Below are 22,106 nucleotides of genomic sequence, written 5' to 3'. Positions count from 1 at the left end.
GGCAGTAATGACGCTCGAGCTGACAAACCAGGAATTCAAAGCATTGTACTCCACAAAGCACGTCGTGCAGTTTGGAAAACAAGGCCAATAACGCCCCTCGCACTTCTCATTCTAGGCTGAGACATTTACGCCTCCCGGGCAATCCCAAAAGCTTCTTCTTTTTTAAGTTTTCACTTAACGACTATGCGTTTCAAGTTATTTATCCCTCGTCCCACGGGGCCACCTTTGTCTTTCCGGTCTGACAGAGTGGTCCCCGCCGCCTGACGAGCCGGCCATCCCTCGGTTCCTCTGCCCCCACACACGATTCCCACACACGCCGACTTCCCCGCGGGCATCGCCCCCTCCCTCTCGCGCACAGGGGCGCTGCCAGGCCGGGGGCTGGCCGGGCGGCCGGAGCCGGTCCCGGTCGCTGTGCCCGCGCCCGCGCCGCCCTGCCCGGGGCCAACATGGACGTGCGGCGCCCGGGGGGAGCCGCGGGCCGCGCCGCCTCCGCGGCGGCGGAGCGGTAGGGAACAGGAGGGAGCGGCGGGGAGGGACGGAAGGAGGGCACGCGGCCGACGGGGCGGGGATTGCCCATCCTGTTTGTCCCCGCTCCGCCGCGCGAGGAGGAGGGTCCTGTCCAGCCGCCTGCTGCTGCCCCCTCCTCCGTGCGAGGGGACCGGGGCGACCGGGGCGGGGGCGGGGAAGGTGATGAGCTTGGGCCGGGGGCTGCGGCGGCGGCGCGGCTGCTGCTGCTGCGGCGAGAGGCGACGGCGGGCCGTTGGAGGGTCTGTCCGGCCGGCCCGGGGCCAGGGGGATGCAGCGCAGGACGTGTCTGGGTCTGGGTGTAGCTGATCGGAGAAGAGAGGCAGACGCCGCCCGGAGAGGCCGAGGAGCAGCGGAGGAGAGCCACCCTGACATGCCTTTTCCTCTCCCTCCTCTCCAGCGGCCATGTTAACCAGAAAACCCTCGGCTAGCGCCGCCGCTGGTTCTGCCTATCCAGCCGGTAAGGAGAGCGAGCGAGGGCCGCCGCGACCGCCACCCCTGGGCCGGGCTGCGGAGGCCCGGCGGAGGGGGACGGAGGCGGGGGGGCTCGGGGGCCCCGCGGCCGCCGCCGCAGAGGTGCCGTGTGCGTCGAACAATGATCCGCACCCCCCCCGCGGCAGCCGAGCCCGGGGGGCCGTCGGGGGCTGCGCACTTGGGCTCCGGCGAGCCGCTGTTGTGCGGGATGGCGAGTTCGCCTCGGGGGACAGGGGCAGGGTGAGCGGGAGGCCGAGAGAAATCACGTAGGGAAACGATCCGAGGAGAACTGGGGAGCGCCGCGAATGCCGGAGTGGCTGCGTTTGACAAGGGGCAGCGGTGCTCGCCGCCGCTTCCCGCGGCAGACTTGTGAACTCCTGGCAGGTCCCCCGCGGCTCCGGGATTTCGCCGGGCCAGACGGCTCGGGGGGAGGCGGGAGGCGCGGGCAGTCGTCCAGCCCCGAGGCGTGCGCGGAGCAGACCTTGTTCTCCCGGTTAGGCGCCTGCCGGTGGCGGGTTAATCTCGGATGAAGGGTTTAGCCGGGCGAGCACGGCCCGCCCGCGCTATTAGCCGGATCGGTGCGTGTGTGCGCCGCGGCGGTGATTAGCTTTTAATGGCTTCTGCCTGAAGCAAGACGGGCGGCGGTGCTGGCCGAGCGCTGGGGCCGCCGCCGCCCCGACGGGCCGCAGCTGCCCGCCGCGCTCACCCCTCTGCTCTCCGCAGGCAGGGCAGGGGACAGCGGCCGCCCGCTGCCGTCTTCCCCGGGCACCGGAGCCGGGGTCTCCCGGGCAGGAGCTGGGACCGGCCCGCCGTCGCCCCTCGCATTGCCGCCGCTCAGGGCCAGCAACGCTTCCCACACGGTGAGCCCGGGCAGGGGAGGGGTGGACGGGGTGCGGGGAAGGGGCGGCTGGCCCCGGGGTCTCGCGGCGCTGCTCGCCAGGTGTCCCCAGCGGCGGGACCGAGCGCGCGTGGGCCCCCCGAGGCGCATGGTGCTGGAGCGACGTGCGGTGGATTTCTGCAGGCTCCGGTGAAATGTGCGTGCTTGTTGAGAGGCTGGGACCCTGTAACTGCACACATTGCTTTCTCCCTCCCCAGCTACCCCCCTCCCCTCCTTCAGTCTGGTTTTGTGTCTCATTTTCAGAGACAAATTCGATCTTTCACACTCGCATAGAAATGTTCTAGTGAATACATTTTTTGAGATGAGGTTAGTCCCCGTGATTAAAATGTCGTATGAACTGTGGTGAAAAATGAAGGCTGCTCTCTCCTTCAGATGTCTGATCAGCTCAGGCCGATAGCAGTCTTCCCTAGAGATAGCTATCGCTGTGCTCAGGGACAATGATTGGATGAATCTGCCTTTATTGCTGCAGTAGTTTACCTGTAAAGAAATAGCCGCTGATGGCACGAAAAGGGCGTTATTTTCCGGTTCTGTGGTATCTCACACTATCTCCCACTCCTAGTTAATCTATTAGGAATGAAACTTCCCAAGTATGCCACTATATATGGGTAAGAGGAGGTATCTCTGTCCTGAAGGCACGACAGAGTAGAGAGAGGGATCTATATACTGTCATGTTAACAGTAAATATCTGAAATTTTTATTGCATACATTTCCTTTTATTCTGAAAGATTTCATACTGACCCTGAAAGGCATTGATGGCATACTTTTCATAGAATTAATGAGCTCTTTGTGGATGCTCACATACTGTCTTCGTAAACATTGGCAGAGCTTTAAATGGTAATGTGATTATGGGCTAGTGGAAGGTGAAACTGTGCATTTAAATATTAGTGTTTCAGTGACTTTCCATGTAACTTGAGGGGTAAAACATCTTATTCAAATCCATTTATAGCAAAAATTGTCTTAAGTTAAATAAAAAATCAGTATATATATGTGAGGTATTCTCAGAAGGAGTGAAGAGTATTCTGCAAATTCAAGGTGGAGCTGCATACTTGAGATCAACTTCATTGTATATTTATGTAACTAGAGTACATGTCTGAATTGTTTGTTAGTATAAAAGGCCAATTTTCTTCACATTTGTATACCAGTTAAGTGCTGCTTGATTTTAGAGTTGGGGCAACAGTTTAGGGGTTTGTTTAAATAAAATCATAGAAGAAGGAACATAGTACAAACAGCCTGGACACCAATCATGCAAGTGCATTTACAGTAGGGCTCACATGTAACAGAGCCCAGACTTAATTTAGGATTTGTGGAAGCATGGTGGTCTAGCTGGTTTTTTTGTGACTACTTACTAATTTTGGAAGTAGAGAACTTTGGTATTCTTATACAAAGATTTTGTGTATATATATATATATATACATACAGACACTATATATAATATATATATGTATGTAAAGATGCAGTCTTTATAAAAGCATTCAAGGGGTGTTCAAGTGTTACATTTCTGTGTTCCTAATATCTTTACAAATATGTGATTGTGTGTGTGTGCCTATGTTTATATGTAGCATATATATGTGTACTTATGGAAGCACCCAGGAATGATGAAGCATTATATGGTGATGGATCACATCCCTCTAGATTCTGACTGTTTCAAAGTCTGCCTTTCCTTTGTGATAAAGAGCCTACTCTACAGTGGTTTTTTAGCCTTGGGTGCTATTACAGAAATGCCTCATATTGCCTTTGTAAGTGGTTATTTTGTGGTTTGCTAACATAACTTTTTGTGGTAAGGATCAGATATGACACCAGAATGCTGGATTTTAACCTGAAAAAAAAATAGGGGGGGCATTATCTGTTCTGTAAGCTTAGGTCTACTGACCTCAGCTGACACTGACAGATTGAAACCATTGGTTTTGCATCCCACCACTTCCTCCAATCAGACCTGTTTAAAATGGGTCCTTTCAGTTTTCTTATATTATTTTCCTTCTTGTGTCCATTTGCTTATCCTGTTTTCATCTCTATTGTATCTATATGCCTTCTGTAATAGCTAAAACCAGAATATTTCTGTTTGTGTTTCAAACTTTCAGAAGGTATGGTGTGCTTAAGTGGGTGAACTGCTGGTGTTTATATATGTGTGCATAGTATGTATACTAATTGTGAGAGAAACTGAGGGAGGAGTTATGTTTTGTTTAAGCTGAAGGGTTTTTCTTTTAATGCAGGCAGGGAAGAAGTCAACTACCTGTCACATTTCTTGCTTCTGTGATCCAGCCTCTACTGAAACTATGGTCTCCTACTGTCAAGTGAAATTTCGTTGTTCGGTAGATTATAAATAGCATGGGTAGAAGGGGAGAAGATGATGTTTTACACAAGCTTCATAAAATGGGACAGAGATTTTGGTGGCAGTCTTTGCAAGCACAGCAGCCTTTGTTGCTAAGCAGGTGGAGTTGTGTTCTACTAGGGAAAGGTTTTGTTTATTTATTTTTTTTTTAATGTGCCTTCATCCTCGGCTTATTTGTGTATACTTCCATCCCTGGCTGTCTTTTTTTGCCTCGTGGTGGAAAACATGAACCTGTTTCCAATCCCTTGTCCTCTTCATTTTCCTTTCCAAAGTCAGTGTTTTCTCTTTGGAAGCATTAAGTTCTTGCTGTGATGATTGGAACCTTTTTCCATTCACTCTCTCCTATTTCATTATGGTGTTCTAACATCCAGTTGACAAGCTGCAGTAGAGATTACCTTGCTTGCCTGCTGCTCTGCTTGTATAAATCCCAACCTGTCTTGAGTCCCTTTTCCAGACTCATCTCTGTCTTCTGCCTAGCTCTGTCTCTCTTCTTTCTCGCTTGGCATGCATTCCAGCATTCTGTACTGTTTCTCTTTTTCTTGCAGCATACAAGTATTAATGTTTTTATCCTCCTGTCTAGTACTGTAAAACAATCCCTTTACAATGCATGATTCAGTGCCCTCCCTCCTTCAAGCCCTAAGATTTCTGTACAGCAAGCCTATTTTCTTTTGCCACCAGCATTGAATGTTTACCCTTATACTTTTGTATCATTGCATTAGTCTTGATTTTTTAAAATTTATTTTTTTAATTGACTTACATTGTAATGGAACAGAGATTCCTGGACTCTGTTAATGCAAAGACCTGGTAGGTCACACGATGCTAATTTTTGCTCTTGTCACCTGCTTTGAAGCAGGTAAAATCAAAGCAAATACCTTCTTATTGTGGTGTTTTCATGTATTAAATTGCCACAGAAATGCTGTCACATTTGAGTGGAAATAACTATGCAGTCATGACCTGGATTTTATTACATCTCGTTTTCTGTGGATGTTTCTTCCTCTATTTAAAATTTGTTTCTGGGGGGAATATGAGGTTGTCTTAGCTTTCAGGGGCTATGGGGGTCAGCTGTGAAATTTGGGTTCCAGCAGCTGGTGATTGTGGTGCTGTAAGGACTTGCAGTACTTTTGGGCACATCTCTCATATTTGTATAGTTCACCTAACCCAAGGGGTTCAATTTAGTGTACATTGGCTGTCCTTTTGAGTGTCATCATGTGTAATAAATGCAGGGTGTCCCAGAAGTATTTAAACTCACTGCACCCCTAATATAATTTAAAAATTTAAGAATCAGTATCACTTTTGAGACACAGCTCAGTCTGTGAAAATATTTGCTATATGAAGTTGTGTTTAACTTAAAAAGAATAAGCTTATATGGACCAGATACAACAACAGCAAAAATCCAAATGGTGTGTTCCTTCTACTACTCTTGTTGAGCCCCAAGCTCAACAAAGGCTTAATCTTTTCTGGTGTATAAAACCCATACTCATGATAAAACCATTAGGGATAATCCAGTGTTATTATCATTGTACTAATTAGCAAGTATTTTTAGTTCTGAACAGAGGAATGTTGCTAAATTAGTTTATCAAGGAAAAAGAAGGCCTTTTATACCTTTGCTCAGGCTTTTGTTTTGTAGTCAACAAAATAGGCAGTGAAGCATGCTGCACCTGATACCATATGCCTCTTGTGTATTTGACACAGTAGGACTGAAAATGGCTGCCCAGAAATGCTGTGAAGAAAGGGGTATATAGTGTAACAATTATTCTTTAATTAAGTTACTACTTTAGAACACTGTTTTCTCCCTTTGTCCTCATCTGTGTGAAGTAATAACAGATAATGACATCTTATTCCTGTGCAGTATTTCAGCGGGCCATCATGATTGCTCTATTATTAAGATTAATTTTGCAAACCTTTTTAGATTTTGATTGACAGCAAAATCTTTTTTCTGTGATTCTGCTCAAAATAGAATTGCAAGATACAGCTGAATCATGTGTCTGTCTTGGATAGTTTTGTAGGATGCTAATAATCACGCAAAGTGACTGTTACAAATATGATACGATTACATAATATTTTGATGCATTTAGAGGATAAAGTAGAGAAGAGGTATATGCTCCTGTGGGGATCAGTCCTATAAGTGTCTTGTAAAAGGTCTTGAAACAGATCAATGCATTGGGTGAGTGTATTGCAAAGGAATTGTAAGTGGATTTATCACCTTGTTAGTAGGCTGGATTCATTTTTTTGCTGCTTCCCTGTTGTTACAGGTCTGTAGCCTAAGTATAGTAAATTACTGTCCTACTTCTGTTCCTAAATCCATTTGTGAAGGCAAAAGAAGCCCAAATAATACTGCCCTCAAATTAAAGTTTTGTTGCCTTTTTATTTACTTATTGATCATAGTTTAGGGTGGAGTTTTGTTTTGTTTTGCTTGGGGTATCTACTTCAAAGATTAGGTGACTGCTTTCGGCATAGTCATCAACTTCCATAAAATGAACAGACCAAAGTAAAAGCAAGATCCTAATGGTGATTCTGAAATTATGAGAAACTACTAAGAAAGAAAAGAAACACTACATTGTAATATTTGCTGTTACCTTATTGATGGTGTCAGAAGATTCAGGAAGATGGGTTCAAGCTCACCAGTTATTTCATTATATTTTGTAGACTTACAACAGTAGCTTCTTGATTATGTGTGCTACAAAAATATGTAAATCTTAGAAGGTGTGGATGGGTTTAAGCACAAACAACACAATATATGATCAGTAAGCTTTGTAAGTGCATGCAGGTAGTCAGTTGTAGGTAGTAGGTTGTTGGTTCTGGAATTTAGGGGTCCATCTGCAGAGGCAAAATGGGGGTGTTATAAACCTCTCAGGCATGTGGTTTTGGTTGAAAGGCTGATGGAGCATTTGCGTCCTAAGAAGAGTTTGGTACTGGATTAAGAAGGCTATAGTCTTTTGTAGCTTGCCAAGCCTATTAATTGTGGTTCAGGAACTTACGTTGTTGCTGGTGAAGGCTGCGGAGCTTGTGAGCAGTGCAAGCCTGAGCCTGACAGCAATCTCAGACACCCAAGAAGCCACAAGTAGATAGGCAGAGCAAAGGACTGGTGCAAATCCAGCCCTCATCCAGGTTGGAAATAGATGAGGAAAGTCTGTTTTTGATATGTACTTTGTGGTTGTGTTGTGTCTGATAGCTCTAAAACTCCTGTTGGGCTTTTTTGAAAGAAGAGTGGGCTCTCTTCTCCTGTGCAGCCTGTGATAATGTGGTATTTTCTACAAAGAAAACCATTGCTACTGTCTGCATCTGCATTTGCATTCCCAAGCAGCTGATTGAAACTGGCAAAACCAGTCATTTAGGATTTGGGTTGAAGTTGGAATAATGCTGGTGATTCCATTCTGCTGCTTGAAAAACCAGAAGAAAAACCATGAATCTGCCTGAAGATGCAGGAAGCAGAGCTACATGGTTTACACTTTAAAATGTGTTCACAAACATACTTTTAGAAAAAAGAACTTTTTAATCCCTTTGAGATGGAATATATATATCTGGGATTTTTTTCCAAGCCCTGAAGAACTTCTCAGTACATATATTGATGCAAGCAGTGCTTAGGAATGGTGGAAAATAGTTAACTGTGAAAACAGGTGACTTGAGGGGAAAAAAATTAATGATGTGAGCTGTGGCAATGAGTACTTGGGTTAAAAAGTTCTTAAAGATTACTTTTGCAGCATTATTCTTTCTTCTTCATTGTCTACATTAGTATTGCCTACTCCCAGTTTGTCTAAGATATGTTCTGCTTTTGTTCAATTAGTGTTGGAGAATAAATTTTTGTACCTAGAGTTTCCTAGCTTCGGTCTTTGGAATTGTATGTTTACTCTGCTGCTTCATTATGCCTTTCTTGCACAGCTCTCCAGTGCTGCATGTGCTGAACCTATGACACATCTTACAAACTAGATCTGGTTCTTCTGAAATAGGTGATTTAGCAGCTCTTGGGGCAATTATTTTTTTCTTTGCAGTAACTGCTGTTTATATAACCTTCAGGAAACTGCTGTTGCAGTGTGCCTCAAACTTGACCTGAAGGAATTGCCTGTAGGCATGAGAAGTCCTCTTAATGATTTAATTTCTGGTGCTTTTGAGGCATCAAACTAGGAAGGGAGTTTGTTTTTTTTTTATTTCCTATATATCTTCATTGTGCGTAAATGTTACAAACATCTTTGCTTTGAATTGTGATTGTGTGGTAGTGCTTTCTATGAGATTGATCAAATCTGATAGTGTGAGCCTAAATTTCTCTGCAAACAAACATACACAGTCAAACTGCAATGATGAATGGACATCAGTCAAAGTGGAATCAGAAGAGCAGTCAACTTGGCAGAAGCAGTCCCCAAGAGCCCTTGTTCTTACATTATATGAGTTTCAGAGCTGCAAATTTCAATATACTGTCCAAAGGTGAAGCTGGTGTCCAGCTGGCAAGTCTTTGGGAACAAGTTACTGAATTTACAAAAATATGCTTCTGCCGTATCAGACTGATGCCTTAGCAGAAGCACAAAGTATGCTGGAGTCTGCCTTGCATGTCTGGGTTTTCTCATTAGGAGGCACTTCTGCTGTTGCAGCCCAGATTTCATTGCCTCATATCACAGCACACAACTGTCATTTTCTCATTTAATTTCAGCAACCTTAAGTGAACAAGGGATGTGTTATCCTTAGCTGCCTAGAAAAAATACAGTTCAAATGAAAAGTGTTCTCAGCCCTGGCTTGGTCATCTGTCTGACAAATGAGCTTTTTGTTAGTAATTTGACATAAATATTAAGACTGGTGAATCAGCTAGAGAGACAGCAGGGGAATTCTTCCCACATTTGTGTAAGACCAGGCAGAAGACAAACTAATTATCCTCTACTTGAGAGCAAATGAGGAATTCTGAGGACAGCTATTTTAGTGGCAGGTATGCGTGTGCTTGTAAATTTCTTGTTTCTTCTTAAAAATAACACGTTTGGAGCAATAGCTATTTTTGCACTTTGCTGTTTGTTTGCTTGAAAATGCTGAATGCTGCTGTTTATTCCCATGTACACACTGTCAAGAACAAATCTAATTTCTAAAATCTATTAATGCTTTTTTTTCTATTCCTTTAACATAAAGTTACCGTATGTTCCTCAAGGCAAAGATTGGCTCTCTACTCAAGTCTGCATAAGGCCCCAAATCTCATTTTGGTTAAAAGTTATTCTTAGACAGGTTTGGGAAAGTCCTAAAGGATATGCTTATTCTTCATTGATTGGAATGTTTTGCTGACTTGTGACTGTCTCAAATGCAAGCAGTAAGTTGCATTCCTGAACTTCAGAAATGTGTGGGCTCTTTTCCTCTTTGTGCATGTCACAACACATTCCTTATTGCTTAAAAATGTATCTGTAATCTTTGATATACAGCAAATTTAGGAACAAGTTAAAATCTTGATTTCTGAGAACAGGTGGTGAGAGCATAAGCCATGTGAGTTCTTACAGGCATTGTATTTTATCTTCAGCATCTGTAAAACTGTTACTATTTTTTATGAAGTCTGATGCCCCTCAAGCATGCATCTTGATGTTAAAGGTCTGCTGCCTTGAAGATTCCTTGGAAATATTGTTAGCTTCTCGTGGTAGCATGCTTGTGATTGCCTTGTTGCAGACATTTTGGAGAGTCATGAAAATAGCATTTTAGAAACAAGGATCAGGAAATTTAATAGCATCCAGCAGTATCACAGTATACGTGCTGTATTTTTTTAGATTTTCTGTAAACAATTGACATCTAAGAAGACACTTCATTTTGAGGTGATTTAGGCATAAAGGAGGGTTGCGGAGTGAATGTTGAAGCATGAAGTTCATGTCTTTCTTGTTAACTGGGTATGTATTTCCTTTCATTTTTAGGTTGGAAGCGGTAAGCACACAATGAATGAGCACCTACATGTTGGTAGCCATGGACAAATCCAGGTTCAGCAGCTCTTTGAAGATAATAGTAACAAGAGAACGGTTTTGACAACGCAGCCAAATGGACTTACAACGCTAGGCAAATCTGGATTGCCAGTGGTTCAGGACAGACAGACAGAGAGTGCCCACAGGCGACAAGGGAGCTCCAGCTCTTTAAAATCTGCAGAAGGAACGGGGAAGGTGAAAGCTTCTGTTATCACACCAGAGCAAGCAATGAAGCAATACATGCAAAAATTAACAGCTTTTGAGCATCATGAGATTTTTAGCTACCCTGAAATATACTTCTTGGGTCCAAATGCAAAGAAGCGGCAAGGTGTGATCGGTGGTTCAAACAACTGTGGGTATGATGATGACCAAGGGTCTTACATTCAAGTACCCCATGATCACATTGCATACAGGTATGAAGTTCTGAAAGTTATAGGGAAAGGAAGCTTTGGGCAGGTGGTGAAGGCCTACGATCACAAGATGCATCAGCACGTGGCACTAAAAATGGTGCGAAATGAAAAACGTTTCCACCGCCAAGCTGCGGAAGAAATTAAGATCCTGGAACACCTTCGGAAACAAGATAAGGATAACAACATGAATGTTATTCACATGTTGGAAAACTTCACATTCCGCAGCCATATCTGCATGACATTTGAGTTGCTGAGCATGAACCTTTATGAATTAATAAAGAAAAACAAGTTTCAGGGCTTTAGCCTGCCTTTGGTTCGGAAGTTTGCCCACTCAATTTTACAGTGCTTGGATGCTTTGCACAAAAACAGAATCATTCACTGTGACCTTAAACCTGAGAACATTCTGTTGAAACAACAGGGTAGAAGTGGTATTAAAGTGATTGATTTTGGCTCAAGTTGTTATGAGCATCAGCGTGTCTACACTTACATTCAGTCACGGTTTTATCGTGCACCCGAAGTCATCCTCGGTGCTCGTTATGGGATGCCCATAGATATGTGGAGCTTGGGCTGTATACTAGCAGAGCTTCTGACTGGTTATCCACTTTTACCTGGAGAAGATGAAGGAGATCAGCTGGCTTGTATGATTGAACTGTTGGGCATGCCTTCTCCAAAACTCTTAGAGGGATCCAAGCGAGCAAAAAACTTTGTGAGCTCTAAGGGTTATCCCCGCTATTGCAGCATCACAACCTTGTCTGATGGCTCTGTAGTACTTAATGGTGGACGCTCTCGGAGGGGAAAACTGCGTGGCCCACCGGAGAGCAGAGAGTGGGGTAACGCATTAAAGGGGTGTGATGATCCCCTCTTCCTTGACTTCTTAAAACAGTGTTTAGACTGGGATCCTGCTGGCCGTATGACACCCAGCCAGGCTTTGCGGCATCCGTGGCTAAGGAGACGGTTGCCAAAACCTCCAAATGGGGAAAAGGCTTCAGCTAAGAGAATTTCAGAGAGTACTGGTGCTATAACTTCAATTTCCAAGTTACCTCCGACTTCAAGCTCAGCTTCAAAACTGAGGACTAATTTGGCACAGATGACAGATGCCAATGGGAATATTCAGCAAAGAACAGTGTTGCCAAAACTCGTTAGTTGAGTTTGAAAAACCCAATGCTGTTAATATGAGAGATACAATGTGGCTGAGCCTTATTTGTATGAAAAATTAGCTCAGTTACGCATTTTTATTTGCTCAATAAATCGATTCATTTGTATCTTTCAGCACTCATTTTAAATGTAATTTTAAATGTTAATTTTGTTTTTATAAAAATACGGGGACAATGCTTTAAGTTTTTATACTTATTTTTTAAAATGTTTGTCTTCTACAGTACAATTAGCCTTACTGTAACTAGTGTGACACAGTAATAAACATCAGTGGCAGGCCACTGGTTACAACATGACTGTCATGCATTGCAGCGTGGTATCAAAGGTTTCTCTTCCATGGTTCATATTAGTTTTAACCTGGGGTAAATTTGAAAGACTACCTTTTGGATTTTATGGGTTTGGTCTGGATTCTGTGCACACTCACATCTATGACTGACTGGACTCCAGGAGGAATACTCAAAGAATACAGTTAAGCATGTGTAAACCTGTAGTTTAAAGTTGAGCCATAGCATATTCTACTGTCATTTTTCATGTGGTAGCCCAGAGAAAGTCATGGTATCACTAAAGGTCCTATGGAATACTTTCTCTATTTAAAAGCTATGGGCTTTGATTAAAATGATCATTTAAACATAATGCAAAAAATAACACTGGGGCTAAAATGACTCTTACTTTGCATGCCATGTGGTAGAGTGAGAGGAACGGGTGGTCTTGGAAAGCATGAAAATGGCAATATGTCTGTTTCTCTGAATTTGAAAGTGGCTGATTAGTTGGCAAAGCAAAATTGTTCTCAACTTTGTTTCAGGTCTGTAACGTTGAGCATTCACACAGGTTCTCCTTTTTTCTTTTTTGGTTTTTTCCTCCCATCTCTTCTCTTGTTTTTTTTTCTTATGTGCAGCTTGATCTCCTAAAATCACATAGGCAGAAGTGCTCATTCTGTCAGTTTTATACTGTAACTTCCAGACTGTTAAACTACATGGATTTCAAGGTTGCTTTTATTTCCTCTGACAATGTTTGAGCGACTGTGACTTCTGTGGTACATTTACACTTCAGATCAAATCTGCATGTAGGGGCAAACATGATGTTACTACATTGCTTCCTGTAGAGGAGTACTTCACCTTAGGCAGCTTAACTGTAGAAGGAAAGATCCTCAGTGGAAAGGTTTTCAGTTGGAAGACACCATCCTAAATAGTTTCTAATAAGGGAAAACTATCAAAGGAAAGCTAAGTGCTTGGAATTTGATTTAATCTTTGGCATTTGTAGATGAAAATTAGCTCTGAAAGAACAGTTAGAGATGTGTGTAGATTTGTTCACGTGTGTGTGCGCTGATGCTTGGTTTTTCTTTTTTACTTTTAACTGCGTTCATGGAAGAAGGATGGTCTACTAAAGAATAGTATCTAGACCTGCGGGAGAGGTATTCACATGTTGTAGCATGTTTTCAACAGGAACAGTTTGAAATCTGAGATCAGTATTTTAATGCGTACAATGGCTGTGGCCTATATTAGAGGTATAAAACATGAAAAGGGAATTTTAAACAAAGTAGAACAATCCATAAGGGTTTATGGATGTTAGAACAAGGCATACTAGAATGGATTGTATTAAACCTCAGTAACTTTACTTATAGACAACATTTATATGCACAGATTTTACTGAGTTACTTGTACAATTATGAAAATTACTTAAAGCATGGTCCCCTGAGAGGCCAAGAAAGTTTCCGGTTAAGTTCTTCTTCATATTGGTTATTTTACCACTTACAGCTTAATTTTTGTTTGTTGGTTTGTTTTATTTTTGAATTTAATGTAAGACTGGGGGAGGGATATAAAGAAAAAAATGACAGAATTCTCAGGAAACATATCACTGAACTTCTTGCCAAAAAATCAACACCTAAAGAAGCTCCAAAATAATTTCTGAGTAGAGGATGTTATTTGTTGATTGATAAATGTAAAAATTAGACTGTCAATCAACCATTTTTCTTTCTTTTTAAAATAAAAAGATAATTTCTTGCCTCTAGTCAAATTAAATTATTTCATGTTAATTGTTCACAACTTTATACAATATGTGTAAGTGCAATATGTAAACATGTGTGAAATCATGTTAAAAATGAAATATAATACTTCTAAGAAAAGTGGGATTTAGAATATTAATATCCACTAAATTATGGTCAGTAAGCTCTAAGTCTGGAAAAGAGATATATTAATTTTAATGTAAAAATAACTAACTCTCATGACTGTGGGAATACAATATTATGTATTTTTCTACAGGAACAGGGAATCTTTACTTCCTCCACCACCTTCTTGACTTCACCACTCCTTTCTACCTTAACTCTTCCTGCAAAAGTTGGGAAATAGGGATGCTGATGTTAAGGGTGAAAGAAGAATCATCTCCTTTCATATTTTTTAAAGCAGACATTGATACGTGTCCCTGCCTTTTGTGGCAAATTAAGGTGAAAACATTCATGATGTTAATGGGTCATCAATGGGCTACAACCACTAAATTTTCTTTTTCATGTAACCAGTTCTTAATGCCAGTAATGCATTTATGATCCACCTTCTTCATAAATGCTACCGGAAACTTAAAGGCCAAACTATAGTGTGAAGAGCTATTTTTTTAACCCAGATACAGTGGAACTTCCTCTATACTAAAGGAGCAGCTACATCAGGGTTTTTAAGTGATGTAGTTGCATTTTACTGTAGCTTATTTATACCTGTAAAAAAAGGGGGGGGAGGGGGGAAGGACGTTGCCTCTTGCTTTGATGTGATTTTATTCTAAGGGCTCTGATAATTCGGCTGATAGAAGTTGGCTTGGAAACAGTGCTTAGTCTCACATGTTACCATTGTCTGGGGATGTCTGAGCTATTTTCAGATTTAGTAACAGCACAGTGTTGTCTTTGGTTGCAGTCTCACTTGGCTCAGTTTCTTGCACCACTGGTGTGTTCATTACCACTTAAATGTTGGAACAAGAGAGTGATGCAAGATGTGTAGATTAAGGATAGAGGATGGATTGTGCCCTTGGTGTTAACAATGTGCCTTTTGTTATAAATGCATCTTGGCCTCTTTAACCCTTGGAATACTGCTTAGTAGGGATGAAATCTATTTTTAAGTGCTATACCTGTCTTAAAACATCCTGTAGATGATCGAGGCCTTAATAGAAACAATAAGGCAATCACACTGCTGGGGTGGAGAGGACACTGTTCTTGTAGTCTCATTAAGGGGTTAAAGATGGCCCTTCCTCGTTGGTTGTACTTTAACATCAAATTGATTTTTTTTTTAATAATTTTTTGTTATAGTGACACTAGACAGAAATCAACTGTATTTGTAAAAATTTACCTCAAACTCTTTAGTTTTATAGTGTGATTTAATCCCAGGGCATTTGGTATGAACCAAAGTGCATTCCTTTTATATGTGCCTGGCTCTTATAAAAGTGACCAGGGATTTTTACAATTTGGGTGCAAGGCACTTAAGCCACTTTTAACTTGGTGGGTGGTTTGGAGTTATAAATGACTTCATGGGAATGTTGAAAACACTTAAAAGACATAAGTAGCATCGGGCAATATTAAAATCTTTAAGGAAGGGTATGCATTATTTAATGCTCTCAGTTTGTTAATTTTTTTTCCATCAGTAATATTTGTGACAAATACAGAAAGAACTCTTTTTACAGTCAGCAAAGATTAGAATATTGCCCAGTGTAATGCTATGGTAGCATTTGAATAAAATAACATTTGTGAATTATTGTTTCTAGGGGCTTGTACATCTCTGCTACAAATTGTAATTATTCAGTTCAATTGCTACAATTGCGTCTAAGCAGTAGCTTGGGTTTTTATTGGGCAATGACTTAGACACGTGACTGTAATATGCTGCAACTGTGTGTACTGAAAACGTGAAAAATGATTGAATGTGGACTGTGTATATATTTATGTATAATTTTCTGTGAGATGCTGCTGTTGCCACTTAACATTAAAGATGTTGTAGTGGGTTTTAATCCTAGTGGCCAGTTTTATGATACTGTATGTATTGTACAGCTGATGACAGGAGTTAAGACTGTTCTAGTGAATATTTGTTACTTTTTATTGTTGTGGCCAGAGATCATTTCAGAATAAAATTTTATGTCCTACTTTGATTCTGTCCACTGTACTTTGGGGTTTTTTGTAGTCATAAAGAGAGCCCTTGGAATGCTGGCATTTCTTAAATGTGGAAAGGCCTTCTCCTAGCCTGCTCGGTCAGTGGCAGCAGTGCCTTTGTCCCCAAGCTTTCTTGCTGGTATCTGTATATAGCAATCCCCCATTGCTGGAAGATGACTCTTTACTGCTTTATGTGTCTTGACAGCCTTGAATATTGCCCAAAGGCTGCTTTTGCCCTGTGGTCACTAAAGTTCTTCTCAGGACTTAGAAAGTAATATGTTTTGTATTTTTATTTGCCCCCTATTAGAGAGAAAAGATCTTTGGCAGGAATTTTGTGGACATGGCTGTTCTAACTTTTTTTAGCTGATTTTGAAAGATTTTTTAAAATAACAGTAGGTCTGATTTTGTAAGAAATGCTTGATTGAGACAGGTACAGTGTGTATTCTTTTTCTTAAATCTGCTTTAAAAAGATACAGATTTCTGCACTAATGTTTGTGTCAGACTGAGTTTTCAGAGCTTGTCAGACTTTGTGAAGTCCCAGGATAATGAGAACACAGTAAGCAGGCTAGACTTAGCTAAGTTCTGTTCATGAATACATCCAGAGGAATTTTACCATTTAGGGCAGAGCTGCCTTGTAGATGATTGGCAACATTCTCTACTTGGTAATGTTCATGTGCACCTGCACCCAGAGCAGTTTCTCTGAAAAGCTTTCTGGTTTGGGTGAGCCCAGGCTGAAGTCAAGGGATTTTAGTTGGACTTTTTTAGTTTTCCTATTCGGCATAGTTGGGAGATTATAGAGCACAATATTAAGTATAGATAGATACAGTTTACAGCCCAAAGAGCAGTGAGCCAGAAATTACATCTTTGTGGCCTATTTGACAAAGGCCTTTCTTTGTTTTGAGTTAGTTAAATGTTTTAATTGACAGAAGTTTAACTAACTCACTCCGGCTCTCTAATCCTCTTGCCAACTTTTGCACTCTTTTGTCGCCTTCGTTTTCTCATTTGAAGAAGGGTCAGGGCCATCTCACTTTGTTTCAGTTGTCTGGAAGTTGGCTTTTGGCCTGTGCCATTCACTGAGACTCCCAGGAGCTGGTGGGGAATTTGTGTTGCCTTCTGCCAGCATTTCCTTCCTAGTTTTTAAGAGCTCAGATCCCTCCCTAAAATGGAACCCTTGGAAGCCCACCCTGAATGACAGTCTGTAGTTGCTGTTATCTCCACAGTGCTTCCTTTTGTGAAAAATCTGTCTACTTTTGGATATCAGCTGTGCATCTCTTATTTTTACAGAAAACTCAGTAAAGAATGCAAGAATGATCATCAGGTACCGTGCTGTTCACTTACAGTTGCTGTTGCTTCTCTTCAAAATGCCGTCTTGTCCCAGTTTTTAAAGATCTGTTTCTTGAAAGATCCAGCAGGAATTTTACTCTTGATCAAGACTTAAGAAAAGAAAAAGGTACTATGGAATGTGTCTGTATAGGGCTGCCCTATGGTCAGGAGTTGGTATGGAGAGGGAAAAAAGGCACTGGTAAGACAAATAGGGCCAGGTTTTGGATAAGCATGATCCTTCCGGGGTTCTGTGGAGGTTTAAGAATTTCAGCAGCATCAGGTTGAGAATAGGGAAGTCTTAAATATTTCTCAGTGTCTTAAACAGTAGATAAACTATTAATTCAGTGGAAAAACATAATTTTGAAAGCCTGTCATTTAAGCTCTATGCTAATAATTAAAGGATAGCATTAAAGAATATTTTCTGTAGCCAGAACTTTATAAGCGTTATTATACGTTTCTTTTCAAAATGTGATTTATAGTGCTGTTACGCTGCCAGCATAATCTTATATTTTATTGTTCCTGAGAGGAAGAAGATTCCTTGTCTTTTTCTCGAGTGTGTGGTACTAGACATCTCTCAGCCATCAGATATGCTCTATCAGAGTTTAAGTGGCATCGGTAGAACTGGTTTCTGTTCCTTTGCAGAAATCTTCTCCTGGAACTGGGGTTTCTCTGTGTCCTTTTCCCTCTTTGATTGTGTCTGCTGTTTGCTTCCTTGTTCATTTGTTTGCTTTTAAGAAGTGCTTTCCAGCCTCTGGCTGTGGTGAGTCTTGGATATCTGCCAACTACCGAACTCATGGACATAGGGAATAACTGCAAAAACAACGGTTCTTTAGCTTTTTCTAGCAATAAACAGAAAGTCTAGCTCAGTGCCAAACTCCTGAGACAGGGAAAGCACATTCACCTCCAGCTGCTGGATCCACACCAGCTGTTAATCTTGTTTAATTTCTGCATGAAGTTTGGTGGCAATGCCAGGTGCTGCAGAATGAAATGGCTGTGTCCATCACTTTGAGGGGGAAAATGAGGCTACAGTGGAAGGTCATGACATCTTTTTTGAGAATATCAGGGATAGAGATGGAGATAGGGAAGGTTTTGTTGAGAAATTTTTGTACTGGAAACTGCATAACACCTTGGGAAGTGGCAGTACAGTGTTCCTGCTAACAGAGTGGGAACTGTTTGCTCTGTTATGCAGACTGTTTTTTTTACTGTGGTTTGGTTATCTGCATGCTACATGTAGCTATGCATACCTTAGGTACCTAAAGGTATTGTCCGGAGCAGCTATGAACAGTGAAATATTATTTCATCACTAACATGGGCGCTGGGAAATCCAAAGGTTCTCATTCAGAGGCAAGACCATCTGACCCGACATCGTAGCACCCAAAATCCATTTAAGACTGAATGCAAAATCAGTTTGTCTAAATGCAAAGCATTGCTGTGAACTGTTAAACTGTGACTGAACACAGAATGGGAGAGAAATGTCCATGAAGCAGAAAAGCGATTGACAATTGTTTTATAAAGACTTTTGAGCAGGTTTCAAGTATCATACTGATTAATTTAAGACTACCTCTTTAATTTAATAAAAGTGGTCTAAATAAAGACATAATAATAATAATTTTTATTTCAGCTTCAATGTGGCAGTAAAAATTCCACATTTAATTATTTTTCCCCCAACTGTGGGGTCTTGCAGACACTACAAATATGCTTTCCTCAAACCATCTAGGTATAGACATCTACTCTAATATCAGCTCCTGATAAGCAGGACCCAAAATTAAGGAATATGTGTGTGTATACAAAGTATACGTATAGGTATGCATGTGCATGCACGTATATGACTCTGAAAAACAAACCCAGAAATTCTGCAGGCATTCTTTGTAGTGCTTTACAAAAAAAAAAAAAAAAAAAAAAAAAAAGTAGCTTTGTTTTCCCTTTGTCTCTTTGAAGTTTCAGTGTAAGTAATTTTTGCATTACACACACATCAAAGCCATTTCTCACTGCTGTACTCATTTCATTGTGGGGGTGCACACAGTAAACCTCAGCTTTCCTGCTCGAGGCAGAGGGTGCTCAGTGAGTGGCAGTCAGGTGTCACCCCATGACAGGTGGTCTTGTCACATTTTCTGAAGTGGACCTTCATCAGTTAGAGAGCAGTTTTGTAGCTTACTCTGCTTGGCAACTGAAATAATTCCTTTGTGGTTAAAGCCTGAGTGCATGTGCTTAACTTGGGTTTGTAAACTTCAGATGAGAAAGAAATCCTGAGTTTGTAAAGTCCACAGCTGGAATTAAAAATGGGTTTCTAAACATTCACACTCACCTGTGCCATTTAAAAAATGTCCTATAAGATTTGAAAGGCTTTTCCGAAGGTGTGTGCAGAGAGTGCTTTGCCCAGGACAGCCCTCGACTGCTGTCTGTGCTGCTCACAGATGGATTTGCTGCTGGCTGCCCTGGGAGGCTGGCGCTCCTCCAGCACTTCTGGCTTCCTCAGGCTGTGAAGAACACTTCACGGACAAAACCACTGAGCAGCGTTGCTAAGGAGGAACTAAACATTTGTGTCTCAAGGGCCATGCCCACGGCACAGGAGACCACGCTTTCCTTGCCTGGGTTTCAGTCCTGTGAGCTGTTGTTTCCCACTGGACCTGCTCCTCCACAGACATCTCCCAGTCCTGCCAGCACCCATCTCTGTGCCCTGTTGGGGTGGGAATGAGCAGGTCTCATTCCTCCTGAGCTAGCCCATCACTGCCTACAGCTCTGTGTGCAAATTTCTTGCCAAAGGCAGTGAACAGCTGGCCTGGTGCTTCCAGGGTGAAGTTGCTGCCACAGGGTACCCAGCAGGGTGCTGCAGCCCACTGGTGTGGGCCCAGCTGTGTATCTGTAAAGAGGTGGCACTGGCCCAGCTCCCTGCGGGCGCTCCTGTCCCTAACAGTGTGTGGAGGCAGGGACATTTTCCCCGTCCTTTGGTGCACAGCAGAGCCAAAGTGTGATGCTTAGGTGAGTGCTCTCATGCTGCAGGAGGAGGAGGAGGAAAGTTCTCTCTACCCTGGCACTGGTAGCATCAGGCAGAGCAGCTTAGCACCTGTCAGGGTGGGATGTGAGGAAGCTGTAACACACTGTTCCATTGGCACAGGGGGGAATGTTTCAAATCACAAGCGTTTGCAGATGGCCTGTCTTAATTAGCTTTGACAAGTACCTAAGTTACTTTAAGTTACACCACAACAAGATCCTGAAGCTTTCATTTTTGACACTTTTAAATACAGCTTTTTCCCTCCTCCTGCTACAGCGTTCCCATGTTTTGTCCATATAAAGCTCCTGAGAAGAAATAAGATCTTTACGTAGCTTAGGAGCTATATTTTGATTGACTAAACGATTTATAATTAGGAGGTAGCTCCTGCCAGCGCTCTTCGTCTGTTGAATGAGAATTGCCTGCAGCAAACCAATGCCAGCAGAGCTGATAGAAAAGTACACTGGTGCCTTCTTGAAGCAAATACCTTGTAACCCCAATTTTCCTCCTTCCTCATAGTGACTCAGACAAATTATGGCCAATGACCACAGGAGTTACAGGTTTTCGCTCCAAAGGCCATTAGCAGAATACCCATGCAGTTATTGATGGTCTATTATGTGGGAGTAGTGGTGCTGGCAGCCTTGTTAGAACCCCTGAATAAACTCTGTGTGAAAAGAAACTGAAGGCAAGTGTGCCTTTACCTTTGAAGGATGCAAAGCAGAAGCATTTCCTCACCTGGCAGAAGATGCTTGATCTGATTGCCAAAAATCATCTAGTTCTGGAGTGAGCAAAATTAGAAACAGAAAAAAATGGCTGCTATGGGCCTTTGAGGAGATACAAATGGGGGGTTTTTTCTCCTCTGATGAAATTATGGCATAACAGGCACCTGGAATATTCTAGCCAGGAAGGTGTTGGGCGCACAATCCATCTCAGCTGCAGCAGAGGATCAATATAGGGCTCTTTGTTCCCAGTGTTTTACATTTCTCTTGGCAGAGGTAGATCTGTGAGGTGTCTGCCAGGCAGACAAATTCCCCTTTTGGACAAAGCTGAGGAAATCTTTGTGAGCTACCTTGTCTGTGGATGGGCAGGTTGGAGAGACAGGGACCATGGTGGTTACAAAAAAGCACAGTAAGTAATAAACAAGGGACCACTTTTCTTCCTCTTGGTGATTTCATCCAGCTCTCTATTGCATTGGACTTTGGTATCAAAACACAATCACCTGCTTGAGCCATGAGTGCTCTTTGTATAAAAAAACCCAAGATACGAGAATATAAACTCAGGAGATTAAAAATATAAGTTACCTGTGGAGTACTGTTTCATTTCCCTCATGGATCTCAGCTTTCAGAGTTTTAAATTTTATATTTCTTTTCTATCTTCCAACCAAGATAAGTAGAACTTTTCTGGGAGCATAGGGTCTAAAGGGCATCCACTGTCACAGTAGATATAATTTCATAAAATCCTTTATCTAAATGTACTGTTTACTACAAAAGTAGTTAGCTTACTAGCACCTACTGCTTCTGTTGGAAGACTGCTATAAAACACTGTTTCTCTTATGGTTAGAAAAGTGCTCTTAGCACTTTTGATGTGCTCTTAGCACATAGTTGATGATTTTTTTCATGCTATTTGTTCTTGTGCCAGCATTGTCTTATGGCTTGAATGATTCTTCTGCCGTGGTGGTATTTGGACATATATTTATAAAGTGTAATAGTATCCCCCTCAGCCTTGCCTTTGCTAGGCGAGTGCTATTGAGCTATATTTGTCTCATCAGTGAAACTAACTCCCCATGCTTGTCTTACTAGATGTCTGCACCTGTTCTAGCTCCAGTTCAGCTTTCTTGGAGCTGTGGCTGGCATCCTGCTGGCAGTCCCACCAGGGATATGCACACTATGAAAAACACCCCTCCCTGCCCACTGCTGTACTTCGCCCAGAGCATCCCAGGATTTTTCTTCTCTGTGTCATGCCAGCAGCTCCATTCAGGCC

At 42.3% G+C, this 22,106-nt stretch overlaps 1 protein-coding gene across 2 annotated transcripts; it reads left to right on the top strand.

Annotated features, from left to right (window-relative positions):
• The first annotated feature begins 592 nt into the window (after positions 1-592).
• DYRK2 (dual specificity tyrosine phosphorylation regulated kinase 2) lies at positions 593-12,342 on the top strand. 2 transcript variants are annotated; one of them, XM_041411246.1, is made up of 3 exons: positions 593-985; positions 1,723-1,859; positions 10,094-12,342. In XM_041411246.1, exons 1-3 carry the CDS (start codon positions 931-933, stop codon positions 11,693-11,695), a joined length of 1,794 nt encoding a protein of 597 aa, XP_041267180.1. In that variant the 5' UTR covers positions 593-930; the 3' UTR covers positions 11,696-12,342. The 2 variants fall into 2 exon arrangements, with proteins under 2 accessions (XP_041267180.1, XP_041267181.1); XM_041411247.1 differs by lacking the exon at positions 1,723-1,859.
• Positions 12,343-22,106: the final 9,764 nt, after the last annotated feature.

This window comes from Onychostruthus taczanowskii, unplaced genomic scaffold (assembly GCF_017590055.1).
Source record: "Onychostruthus taczanowskii isolate IOZ18803 unplaced genomic scaffold, ASM1759005v1 scaffold35, whole genome shotgun sequence".
NCBI classification, from domain to species: domain Eukaryota; kingdom Metazoa; phylum Chordata; class Aves; order Passeriformes; family Passeridae; genus Onychostruthus; species Onychostruthus taczanowskii.
The sequence above is the reverse complement of the archived record's forward strand: the minus strand, read 5'-3'. Positions and strand labels throughout refer to the sequence as shown.